The sequence below is a fragment of the Myodes glareolus genome, chromosome 22 (genome assembly GCF_982192425.1).
Source record: "Myodes glareolus chromosome 22, mMyoGla1.1, whole genome shotgun sequence".
Lineage (NCBI taxonomy): Eukaryota > Metazoa > Chordata > Mammalia > Rodentia > Cricetidae > Myodes > Myodes glareolus.
Genome location: NC_142047.1, coordinates 22,245,667 through 22,258,147, shown reverse-complemented (window position 1 = coordinate 22,258,147; position 12,481 = coordinate 22,245,667). Strand labels below are relative to the sequence as shown.

Sequence of the window (12,481 nt, the reverse complement as noted above, 5' to 3'; positions counted from 1 at the left end):
ACTGGCGGTGTTCAAGCACACAGTAAGTGTTCAGTAATGCATGTAATCTATTACATAATTTTTAAATACATAATCACATAACATTTGTACCATTGTTGTGTATCCACTTGACACGAGGTATTTGACCCTGTCTAATCTGTTTCTAACCACTTCAGGGTAGGAGTCATTGCCAAGCTAACACCGGCCCCCAGGCTATTTCTGTTCAGACTTTACCCTCCTTCACCTCTGTGAACTGCTGGATGCCCTTGTCAGCGGCTCACCCATTCTCCACGGTCTTCCAGAATATCCTAAAGTAGAGGCTGTTTGTACACATCTACCAGAAAGTTCATCTCAGCTGTGTTCTGTATTAACTAGTTAACAACACCATGAATATTCACGATCTGCAATTAGCTATTGGTAGCCGAAGACATGGTAACTGGAATCCCACCAGGAGTCTCCAGCTCTATTGGCCATTTTTTCACTAAATCTAGTAATTTCCCTTTCTTTTCTGGCCACACACTTTGAGGAAGATGACATGTTGCCTATATTCAAAGGAAAGCAAGTGAAGAATGAGCAAACAGGGCCTGTCCAGTGAGGAATTTTCTGACAAACTGAGGACCCTGAGGTCAGACTAGAGAAGAATCAGGGTGGCCATGACCAAGAGTCTGTAAGTCCACCAGTCATGTAAGGAGAGATCAGCCTGGTTTGCGCTGGTTCCACAATGGGTAGAAATAGGAGAGGTGAGGAAGCTGCCAAAACTGTCTCTTCTTCAAGAACGGAGACAGTGGGACAGATGGGCTGGATGTCCAGTCCCTCCCCTCCGGAAGAGTGTGCTCAGAGCCATAAAGAGAATATTCTAGAAGCTTGTTGTCTGCTTTCCCACAGAACTATTTCTGCTGTTTATCTGTCCTCTAATTCAACCCCCTTTCCCGGTCATTCAGGGCCTTCCTGGCAGGAACTTTCTCATCCAGGATTAGCTTTTCTTCCCATGGGCTCTTCCTGAGGGTGGGCCTAGGGCACCTGCCCTTCCCAGCCAGGTGCTATGCTTTCTGTGAGCCACAGCACTTTCTCCTCCCTGTTCTATCAGCCCCACCTCCACCATCTTCCCCACACTCTAAGTCACAGCTCTTCTGTGGCCAATCAGGAGGCCTTGCTCCCTCTGCCATCTCAGGACACAACCTCATGTATCTCAGCAGGGAGGACAGTGTGTCTGCTGCCCTCCTACAAGGTGAGCCCTCCTGAGGGCGGGGACCACCGTAGTCCATCATCAGCAGTAAGTACAGTGTGTCTGCTGCCCTCCTACAAGGAGAGTCCTCCCGAGGGCAGGGACCACTGGGTGAGATGTAGTCCATCATCTCACCCAGTGAGCAGCTCTGCACCAGGATCCCAATAGATGAACGTTTCTAGCGGAAGTCAAAGCTCATATTCATGCCCAGTAACTCTCTTTCTCTATTTCTGCAGTGACTTCGGCTGGCTGCTTTTTTCTAAAACTGGGATTCTTAGTGTAGCTCTGGCTGTCCTGAAACTCTCTCTCTCTGTAGACCAAGCTGGCCTTGAATTCACAGAGATTCACCTACCTCTGCCTCTCAAGTGCTGGGATTAAAGGCGTGTTCCAGAAGGGTTCAGATGATTTTATCAATGCCATCAGGCCTAAAGTGACAAACTCATGAGCAATGCAGGTCTGCCTTTTCCTTACTGATGTGTTCCCATTTTCTCTTGTCCAGCAGGGCACCCGTCCTCACCACCTGTGGTGAACACTGTTCACGGCAAAGTCTTGGGGAAGTATGTCAGTTTAAAAGGATTCACACAGCCTGTGGCCGTCTTTCTGGGAGTCCCCTTTGCCAAGCCCCCTCTTGGATCCCTGAGGTTTGCTCCACCACAGCCTGCAGAACCCTGGAGCTTCGTGAAGAATGCCACGTCCTACCCTCCTATGTAAGCCGCTGGGGTAGGCTTCTTTCAGAGTAGAGGGGATGAAGTAAGGTACCTTATTCTCCTGTCTAGAACCTTGGTGCTGCTTGAGAGTGTGTGGGCGGGGCTGTATGGGTGAAGAGTGAGGGTGACTGCGAGTTCTCACACCCGAGGCTGCACAGCCACCTAGTCACAGCTGTGCAGCAGTTAGTGTCCCTCAGTCAGCATAGGAACCAAGTGGAGAAGCCCACGGAGTCCAGACAGCTTCCTAAATATGTCGGTGCAGACAGTACGTGTGCCCTCAGCAAGGGAGTGTTGAGGTTTCCTAAGATTCCACTTCTGGCTGTCACCTTATCATTGCGTTCATTTCTTCTAAAAATATTACTTGCTATTTTTCCCATTCTGATTGTAAACATAAGAGGTAAATACTGAAAACTGACGTCAGGGGAAAACACGGAAGCAAACGTAAAGAAAGTTAAACATCATGTACAAGTCAGCTACACAGAATTACTGCTAGCATTTGAGCTTGTATTTCCAGTCTGTTTGTGTTTGTCCTCCTTTATACAGGGATAATGAATACAGAAAATTTGGATGACGTAACATTGGCATTGTTCTGCATTATAAATGTAGCAAGCAATGTTTAGTGGTTATATTAACTAGATATGAAACTAGACTTTATGCCTCTAATGTGTTATTTGGGTTATGTTCTTTTAATGTCCTTGACAGTTAACAACACTGTGACATGTCTGCAGTAACCAAATCATTGCATGCAATCATGGGAATTGGGAATAAGTTCAAGAAATAACATTTCTAAACCAAAGAGTAGGGATATGATCAGTTTGTCTCCAGAAATACCTAAACTGCACACACTTTTCCTGTGGAAATAGGAAAACTTCCATTCAGTGGAACTTTCTCCAGGTTTTGCCTTGCTCAAAAAAAAATGTATTTATTAGATAAGCAACAAAACACTGTAAAAATAAAAATAATGTTGATCTCTTCATTTGTGGGTTCTAAACACTAATGAAGTTGAACTTGTAATCCCTCATTGGATATTCATTTTCTATTTCTGTGAATTGTGCTTCTTTCTCCCACTGGGTAGGAAAATTATTTAGACTTGAGACGTTTTGAAAGCCACCTTTCCTTTTCCATTTCTATCACGGGACAGCTATGGAGGCATGTGATCTGAGCACCTCCAGTTTCTATTTGACATACCAGAAGCCAGACACCATCTGTGAAACAGGATATCGGACACTTGGGGCTGATGAAAGACTTAAATGCCTTCCTGCTCAAGGAGATGTTTATTGGTGCCGGGAACTTCATAGAACTCAATTATGGCTACCAACTCCACTCTACACTGGACTTGTGGGACCCTTAATCAGGGCAGCCCACGATGATTATTGCTGGGAAAGGAAGATGAAAGAACCTTTAGCAGGCCAGATGGGGAGGTGCTTAGAGACAGCACTTACCTCGCCTGACCATGGCAGGCTAAAGCCAGAGCAAGCAAGGAATTTAGCCAAGATTACCCAGCATATCAGTGGTAGAGACAGAACCAGAAGAATGTCTTCCTGTGGTGTCCCCCAAAGATAGCATCTCTAACTTGTAATAGGCTGTCTGTCACTGCTGGCCAGTTCCCTGTTTCATGGAAGATTCCCAAGAAAGAGCATGTTTATCTACATTAGCATCTCACAACCCAGTGAGCAAACCTTGTCCAGACAGTGCGGGGAACTCCATTGTCTAGGGCGGTTGGCATATGAGTGTCTCTCTTTATGGTCCACCTCAAAGGCTCCAGGAAGGGAGAGATACAAAGTGCTGCTTCTGCAGTCGTGGAAGAATCTAGCATCTCAGAAGTCCCACCGGGAACCTATTAAAGAGTCTCTTATCCCTGACAATGACTCCATTCCCATGTGAATAACTTCAGTTATATGCTCAAAACTCCAAGCACAAGGTCAACTCCGGGGTAATAAGCCCAAACTTCAATCTAGTGGAACCTCAGATATTCTCTCTCCCCTCCCAGGTGCTCCCAAGATGCAGTTGGAGGACAGGTGCTCTCAGAACTTTTCACCAACAGAAAGGAGAACATCCCTCTACAGTTTTCTGAAGACTGTCTCTACCTGAACATATACACGCCTGCCGACTTGACAAAGAACAGCCGGCTGCCAGTAAGTGTGGGGACCACTGAACCAGAGAGCTGAGTTCCAGCCTCCATCTCTTCTAGTTTTCTTTTTCACAATGTGACCTCAGATTTTACCACTGACATCAGATTTCAGTGGAGATCATGGTACATTTGAAACGTAAATCTTAAATTTCTAACTTTTCTCACATAAATAGAAGAAAAAGGATGTTTGGTTTCGTTATTAGGTTAGACTCTGATCCCCAGAAAGACTAAGAGTTCATTCTTTGATGAGGGGAATTGAAAAGGACTCTCAGAGGAAATTCAGCAACCTAAATCTCTATGTGGTTAGAGAAACTGGGGCTGTGGGAGTGAAGGGAGTGTGTCACCTTTATTCTCAGGCCATATGTGACAAATGTAAAAACTTCCATTGCCAGGTGATGGCTTTCACTGTCCCATGAGGGAATAAGAAATGAGAACACTGAGACAATCCCATCAGCATTTTCTCTCGCTTAGGCAGCACCTATGAGACTCATTTCCTTGTCTAGCCGTCTTTGCCATGGTCTGATGACCAAGTGAGTCATTTCACATGGAAACACAGTGCCAGAGATGGAAGAGACTGCCAAGCACAGATCAGAGGGCTGGGGGGTGGGGGTGGGCATCTGATGTCTGGAGATGAAAAAGAAGGTGGTGCTTTGGTTGTAAAAGAGCAACAACCAACAAACTTCCCAGAAGCCCTTTGGTGTGGAATCCTGGCATGGACGATAATTTGTTGTAGATTTGTGTGTTAAAATTAAGTACTACATGTGCCCAACAGTCACGGGGAGACAAGAATAAATCTTAGTCTTACACGACACCATCTTGTACAGTGCACTGAGTAACCCCAAACATAATGGTCGAACTTGAGGTTAGAGAAAGGAAAAAACTCAAGCCCTGTGTTCAAGGCCATTGCCCTCGGGTCTGCAGTTACATCAAACCCTCTTCAGCACATCATTGTCCACCATCCTTTGGCTCAGCCTTCACTCTTAGATGACATTGACTCACTCTCTCCTGAGGCTGCAGGGATGCTCAAGGGAGGAGACAGGCTTGAGCGCACCATGACAGGAAACATCTTAGGAGACCCTCTGGCTGTGGACATGGGTTTTAGAACCACGGGGTCTGTGCTTTTCAGAGGATGAGAGAGCAGAGCTGTTTCTTAACCTCTTTGTCTGTTTCCTCACATGGGAACTGTCCTGTGAAAGTTCAGTGACTGGCAAGCTGCATCTCAGTTCTCCTGAGTGCTCACAGCCGTGCTGAATCACTAGGAAGCCCTGCAGGACAGTCTGGGTCCTGCCTCACCGTGAGCTCCCTGCTCTGCAGCCATGAGCAGGGGCTGGGTAACTCTGCATCCAGGGGTTGGAGCCAGACAGAAGCTTTGCCTCTACCTCTGTTTTCTGTGATCTCTCGGCAAAGAGGAACACTTCTTAGCTGTCACATAGGAAAATACTTTCCCTGCCATGTGGGTAGGTTAGTTCTAGTGCGTAGGACAATTCTGGGTCTGTGTGCTAATTTTGGTTTTCATTGCTGTTATCTGGATATTATTTTCATGCTCTCAATCTTCTGTCATTGTTGTACTCTTTAAATAAAAAACATGAATTATACCTCTTCTTGAGCTTAAGCTTATTAGAGGGGCGGGTATATAGTCAGTACAGAGGTAATGAAGCCTGAAGACTTTCTAGAGAAAGCAAGTATGAGCTGGGATTGGCAGGGTAGGGGGACTTGGGTGTGCATAAGAGGCACGTTAGGAAGGAGCACCATCGGGATAGTATGTGCCTCATCAGAAAAATCACTTACCAGTGGGAAAGTCTAGTATAGCACTGAGATGAAGCAGATATACAAGAGCTGACACCTTCATGTTCACCCAGGCATAGGGTGGTAAGACTGGGTGTGAGGGAATCAATACTTTATACCTTTTGAGCTGTTCCCATAATGATGTTCTCAGTTTGAGGATCTTGGGAGCATTGGAGAAATGAGAAACACAGGGAGGACTGAGTTACATTACATTCTGGGGAGGAACTGAAAGAGTTTGAAATAGAGAGATACATGGTATAGCCTTGCTGGGCATTGCTTCATTTGCATGACAGCCACAGTGAGCAAAACATAGAGTTTGATGACCAAACCAAACAACATTCACTGTGTTTCCAAGTCTGCGACCTATGACCCGACTCCCCAGCAGCACCAAAAGCGGGCTCACGGCACTGAAGCTATGGATTGCAAACTTGGTTATTATTCTCTTGCCCAGGTGATGGTGTGGATCCATGGAGGCGGACTGGTAGTGGGTGGGGCATCTACCTATGATGGACTGGCCCTCTCTGCCCACGAAAATGTGGTGGTGGTGACCATTCAGTACCGCCTTGGCATTTGGGGATTCTTCAGGTAAGATACTGTACTTTCTAGTCTACACATTAGTCATTACATTGAACTATTTCCTGTTAATGAGACAAAATACCCGAAGAAAGTTAATTACAAAGAAGTTTTATTTAACATTAGGTTTTAGGTAGAAGATTGGCTAGCTTCATCAACCAGACCACTGTTGACAGCCCTTAGACGAAAAATAAAACCTTGTAGAAGAACAGAATGTACATGAAAAGACCACATGACAAGGTGGAAAGCTAGGGGTAAGGGAGATCTGGCTATTTTTAAAAAAAAAAAAAAACTAAAGATGTGTTCATTTTTATTTCATGCATATGGGTTTTTGCCTACATGTATGGTTCTAAACCAAGCAACCGATGCCTGCAGAGGCCAGAAGAGGGCTTAAGATCCCTGAAAATGGAGTTATTGTTGATTATGAGATGCCACTGGGTGCTGGGAATTGACGCTGGATACTTTATAGGAGAAGTAAAGTGCTGTTATGCACTGAGCATTGCTCCAGTCCGGATCGTCTTACTATTTTTATAACAAAGTTCCCTCTAATGAACTAGGTCCCATGAGTTCTCTACAGACCGCTCTTAAAGCTGTGCCCTAGGTGACATGATCACCTTGTCTTTGATCTCATCAATCGCGTGCTCTTTCAGAGATAATCATATCACAGTAGAGACCAGAATCCTAGCAGTGAACTACTGGTGAACAGCTCTGATCCATGCCATAGCAGCCCCTGCAACTTCCGCTGAAACTCTAATCAATGCTCTGGGTCTCTGCAGCCACTGCGACCTCTGCTGCAACTCTGATCAAAGTTCTGATTCTGTGGCAGGGATAATTTTAGAATAATTTATTACGATATACCTGCCATTTTAATATGACAGTCATTTTGCTTAGAGTGTCCTCTGAGACGGGAGGACCTGTGCTATCTCTTAGCAGTGTGTCCATATCCCTTATAATGACACAGAAACACTTTCAAGGCCCACAGCAGCCACGTCTACACTGCTGTCTCCCACCCTGGAATCTTTGCTCTGCTAATTCTTCTAACTTCACTCCTCGGACAGTCCCAAGGCTGTGTCCTCATTTTATTCAGGTCGCCATCCAAACCAGTCTCTCAAAGAGGCCTTTCCCAGTGAAAAGAAATAAAACATCACCCCACAGGCCACATCTGCCATGGTGTTGGCCTGATTTTCTTTTTCTATCTGGAATCAATGTCTTTTCAGCTGCCGGTTCCTGGCCTGCAGTGTGAGCTGAAAATAGTCAGAGATTTGAGATTTCTTCCCAGCTGTGCTCTAGCTCAGAGCAGTGCTGCATGCATGCTGGTCCCTTGGTACACAGCTGCTGGAAGATAAGCCTAGAGCCCCACATAGAGCAGTGTTGTAAAGTGAGATCCAGCTAGACTTCTGTGTCAGGACTGAAGTGTTTAGTACTCCGCCCATTTGAGGTATTGAGATCCTTGCGAGCTTTGCCTTGACATCTCTGCCTAAACACTAATCTGTTCTCTTGCAGCACAGGAGATGAACACAGCAAGGGCAACTGGGGTCATTTGGACCAGGTGGCTGCACTGCGCTGGGTCCAGGACAACATTGCCAGGTTTGGGGGCAACCCAGGCTCTGTAACAATCTTTGGAGAGTCAGCAGGCGGTTTCAGTGTCTCTGCTCTTGTAAGTGTCCCTGGGTTTATGTGTCTGCATCTCCTGTAAACCATCCACTGTCCAATCCAGCCATGAGCATCTTGGCTTACAAAATTGTACTCACAGCACATCAACAGATGGCAGAGACCTAAGAATCAATGCCACACACACACACACACACACGCACGCACACACTCACTCACTCACACACATATACACACACACTCACACACACACACACTTGCTTAGTTTCATATACAGGGACTCAAGAACCTTCAGGTTCTATACACACACACACACACACACATACACACACACACACACTTGCTTAGTTTCATATACAGGGAATCAAGAACCTTCAGGTTCTATACACACACACACACGCACACATACACACACACTTGCTTAGTTTCATATACAGGGACTCAAAAACCTTCAGATTCTACACACACACACACACACACACACACACACACGCACACATACACACACACACTTGCTTAGTTTCATATACAGGGACTCAAAAACCTTCAGGTTCTACACACACACATAACTTTTTCTGTAATGTAGTGATGGTAAAAAGTACAAACGGGAGTGTGAGTTCCAGCATGAGTTAGAGCAGGTGCCCTTGTTTGACTTCCAGCCAGAACCACTCACAAAGAAAACCTAAGGTCCAAAGACAGAGTGGAGCTTCCCTTGAGGTCTGACAGCTTCACATGTACAAAAGGGAGGCAGCCAACTGTGAAGAACCTGGATGTCCTGGGGAAGTAGGTGTGAGAGTGGAGGGACAGGTAGAATGGAGAAGGATGGAGCAGAGACATGGGTCACAGGTGCAGATGGGGGATGTGAAGTGTCTTGGTGTGTGAGACTGAACCAGAGTGATATCTAGAGAATATATAGAAAGTTCTGTGAGTTCGAGGCCAGTCTGGTCTACAAGAGCTAGTTCCAGGACAAGCTCCAAAGCTACAGAGAAACCCTGTCTCAAAAAAAAGAAAAAAGAAAAAAGAAGAAAAGAAAAGAAACTGTCTTGGAGCTGAGTAGAAAATTAATATTAATGTATTTTCTCTAGTTTGCAAACATATATTGTTTTCATAGTCAGAAGGGGAAATGTTTAAGTAAAGAAAAGAGAGACTACAGATTAATCCAAAGAAGACAGTTGTCCATCTCCCTGCCACCTAGGGATTATTACTGTAGTATTTTTATCTTCATTTCTTTAATCTTAACCCACAATTCTATTTAGCTGTCTATATCAACTATCTGACTTCTTCCATACATGCATAATCTCTCTTTTTTTTGTTTCATGCATAATCGCTCTCCCTTTTTTTCTTCCAAATATATATCTACATTTGGTCTTTAATTCTTTATCCTAAATAAACTTTAATATGTAATACAACATAAATATTTTCCTACCCATAAAATACTTCTTTAGCAATATCTTTTATAATCGCATAGTACTTCATGGTAAGAATAAATACTTATTGCCACATTTTGTAATATTAGGATCTTGAGTTGTTTCTGAGTTTTATTACGACAAAGAATAAGCCCTTTAAAATTTTTGCAGGCCTCCACGATCTTATTCCCAGGATATATTCTGACAAATGGGAATGATAGGACAGACTCTGTGGCACAGATTTAACAAACTGTCTTTCCAGTTGTTCTTTTGAGCACCTGCCACACGATTCTTTCTCTGTCTCTTACTCTGGTCTCTGTTTCCATCCCACTGATGTCCTCTTGGGGATGTCAAACCAAAGAGATGTCTGGGAAGCAGACCAGGGGACATTGTGTCTGCCATGTCCACAGAGGAATGGCCAGGGCATAGGAGCAGCTGGAGGACACCTCAAAGAGTAACTGACCACCTTTGTAAGCATATAACCTCCTCTTCGTCTCTCCCCTTCCAGGTGCTTTCTCCTCTGGCCAAGAACCTCTTCCACAGGGCCATTTCTGAGAGTGCTGTGGTCCTCACTAATGCTATGTTTACAGAAGATGTCAAGCCCGTTGCTGAGGTACATACACCACTCTGAACAGCATCTGTGCCCTTTGCTCTCCTGGGGTCCTCGGGGATTTTTCTTTACATAGGCTTCATCTTAAATACTCAATGGAAACCTACTGTGAGAACGGGAGGACTGCTACGACTCCATCTGCACCACACTGTGCAGGGTCCAAGGCCCCTTTGTGTGAATAGTATTGTGTAGATGCCCTGAGATCCTGCACATGTCTTAGGATGGACATCACATCATATACATCAAATCTCCTTAAAAAATAGGCACAGTCATCATCCTCACCTGTGTGGAGAAACTGAGGCAAAAAGAGATTCTGTGGCATACTTACAGTCAAATCTTTGGGAAGAGAAGGAAGTGATATTTGAAACCTCCGTAACAAATGATCTCCTTAGGAGCCCTGAAATCCAAGAGCATTGTGTATGTTTTGTGGTGTTAGAGATAAGTATATTAATAGGGATACTTGACAATAATGGAGAAAATTGTTTGTCTATTTAACTCATTGGACTAATGCAATTAGTAGCAGAGGCAACACTCTGTAGGATCAACAACCAGACTTCATGGGCTAGAGTACTGTCTTTGGTAGAATTGCTATTTCTGTGAAAAGACACCATGCCCATGGCAACTCTTATAAAGGAAAACATTTCACTGGGAATGGCTTACAGTTCAGAGGTCTAGTTCATTATCATCGTGGCCGGAAGCATGATGGCATTCAGGCAGACATGGTGTTGGAGAGGTAGCTGAGAGTTATACATATTGATCCACAGGCATCAAAAGGAGACTGTGTGTCCCACACTGGGCACAACTTGAACATCTGAGACCTCAAAGCCCACCCCCAGTGACACACTTTCTCCAACAAGGCCACACCTACTCCAACAAAGCCACACCTCCTAATACACACCTCCTAATAGTGCCACCCCCTATGGGCCTATAGAGGACATAGGACATTTTTATTCACACCACAAGTACATTTTTAAAACTTATCTTTAGAATTTGGTTGTGGAACCTGAGCATAGTGATTCATGCCTATAATACCAGTACTTTGAGGAGCAGAGGCAGGAGAATTACTATCAATTTTAGACAAACCTAATCTATATAGCAAACTCAAGACCAACCAGAACTGCATGATGAGAGAGAGAGAGAGAGAGAGAGAGAGAGAGAGAGAGAGAGAGAAATGAATATGAGATAGAATCCATTACATACATTAGTGGAGGGTCCTCTACTGATGCCTGTGATCTTTGGCAGCTGATTGCTACTCTTTCTGGATGTAAAACTACCACATCAGCTGTTATGGTTCATTGTCTACGCCAGAAGACAGAGGAAGAACTCATGGAGACCTCACAAAAACTGGTAAGTATATCCATTCTACAGTCTGGTCGCCATCACTCTATGTGCTTGACTCCAGTCTTCATCTGTTCAGCTGTCCTCTTGTCCTGCACAAACTGCATGGAACAGTTTTCCGCCTTCTAAATCTGTTGTTCTCAGATCCTCGTTGTGAGTTTCATTTTCCCATTCTTATTATTAAATAACTCATATGCTAAAGGTATTCCAATAACAACATGATGAAAAATTGTATGACAGCCGTCTAAACTTATGAAGCTTGCTTTTTGAACATTCTTGCTTTTGGGTGTATCTTAGGATCTGGAAGTAAACACCATCCTGAATCAATGGGGCTGAGAGTATTCAATATGGTCATTGGAAGTGTATCATCATCACAGTATTATTTGACACAGAAGCTAAGTTATAACATAATTTTATAGCCCAATTTTCTAGAATTTCTTATTCTGCCTCAATAGTATATTAAGATAGTCAGCTATCTCCCATTTGTTCATGTATTATCAATCAATTCACCCTTTTGCTCATCCTATATGTTAATATCCTTTCATCAAAAGTTAGCAATGTATTCCTAATTTTTCATTCATCGACTTTTCAATGTTTCCATAATCTATAAACCAGCCAGCCAGCTTATATCTATAGTTCTTTCCCAATCCTTTCCAGTCCTACTTGTATTAACTACCCTCAGCCATCCACCCATCAAACTACCTATCAAATGCCAATCATCATCCATCCATTCATTCAATGGATGTGGAAATAACGCAGACAAAAAATGGACATTGTTCTGTCTTACTTAGAACTACTCATAAAAAACCAAATACTTATACTAAGTGAGTTTAAAGGCACAGTAAAGAGAAAGAATACATTCAACATAATTATAGGGAATAAATAGTTCCTGGAGAAGTGAAGGATTTGTGAGCAGTCATGGGAATTTTCCATCATAAGAAAACATAGCAGAACAAACATCCAGAGAAAAATAGCATGCAAGGTCATAAGAACTACCAACTTTGTAGAGAGAATGTTAATATAAATAAGCACAAGAACCACCTGAGGTCTTGGCCTCTCTATCTGGACAATGAACCTTCAAGGATACTCCTGGGCAAACCCTGGCAGGCTTCTCCC

General features: G+C 43.9%; 1 protein-coding gene across 2 annotated transcripts in view; it reads left to right on the top strand.

The window, feature by feature from the left end:
• The window catches only part of LOC125395379 (carboxylesterase 1D), a 28,872-nt gene that overhangs the window by 1,565 nt on the left and 14,826 nt on the right, over window positions 1-12,481 (top strand). Inside the window, exons 2-7 of one of the 2 annotated variants that reach the window (XM_087900493.1) lie at window positions 1,704-1,911; window positions 3,902-4,046; window positions 6,279-6,412; window positions 7,904-8,057; window positions 9,926-10,030; window positions 11,270-11,374. In XM_087900493.1, coding sequence (XP_087756619.1) covers window positions 1,704-1,911; window positions 3,902-4,046; window positions 6,279-6,412; window positions 7,904-8,057; window positions 9,926-10,030; window positions 11,270-11,374 — 851 coding nt within the window. The remainder of the gene's footprint in view (window positions 1-1,703; window positions 1,912-3,901; window positions 4,047-6,278; window positions 6,413-7,903; window positions 8,058-9,925; window positions 10,031-11,269; window positions 11,375-12,481) is intronic. The other variant, XM_087900494.1, reaches the window with a different exon arrangement.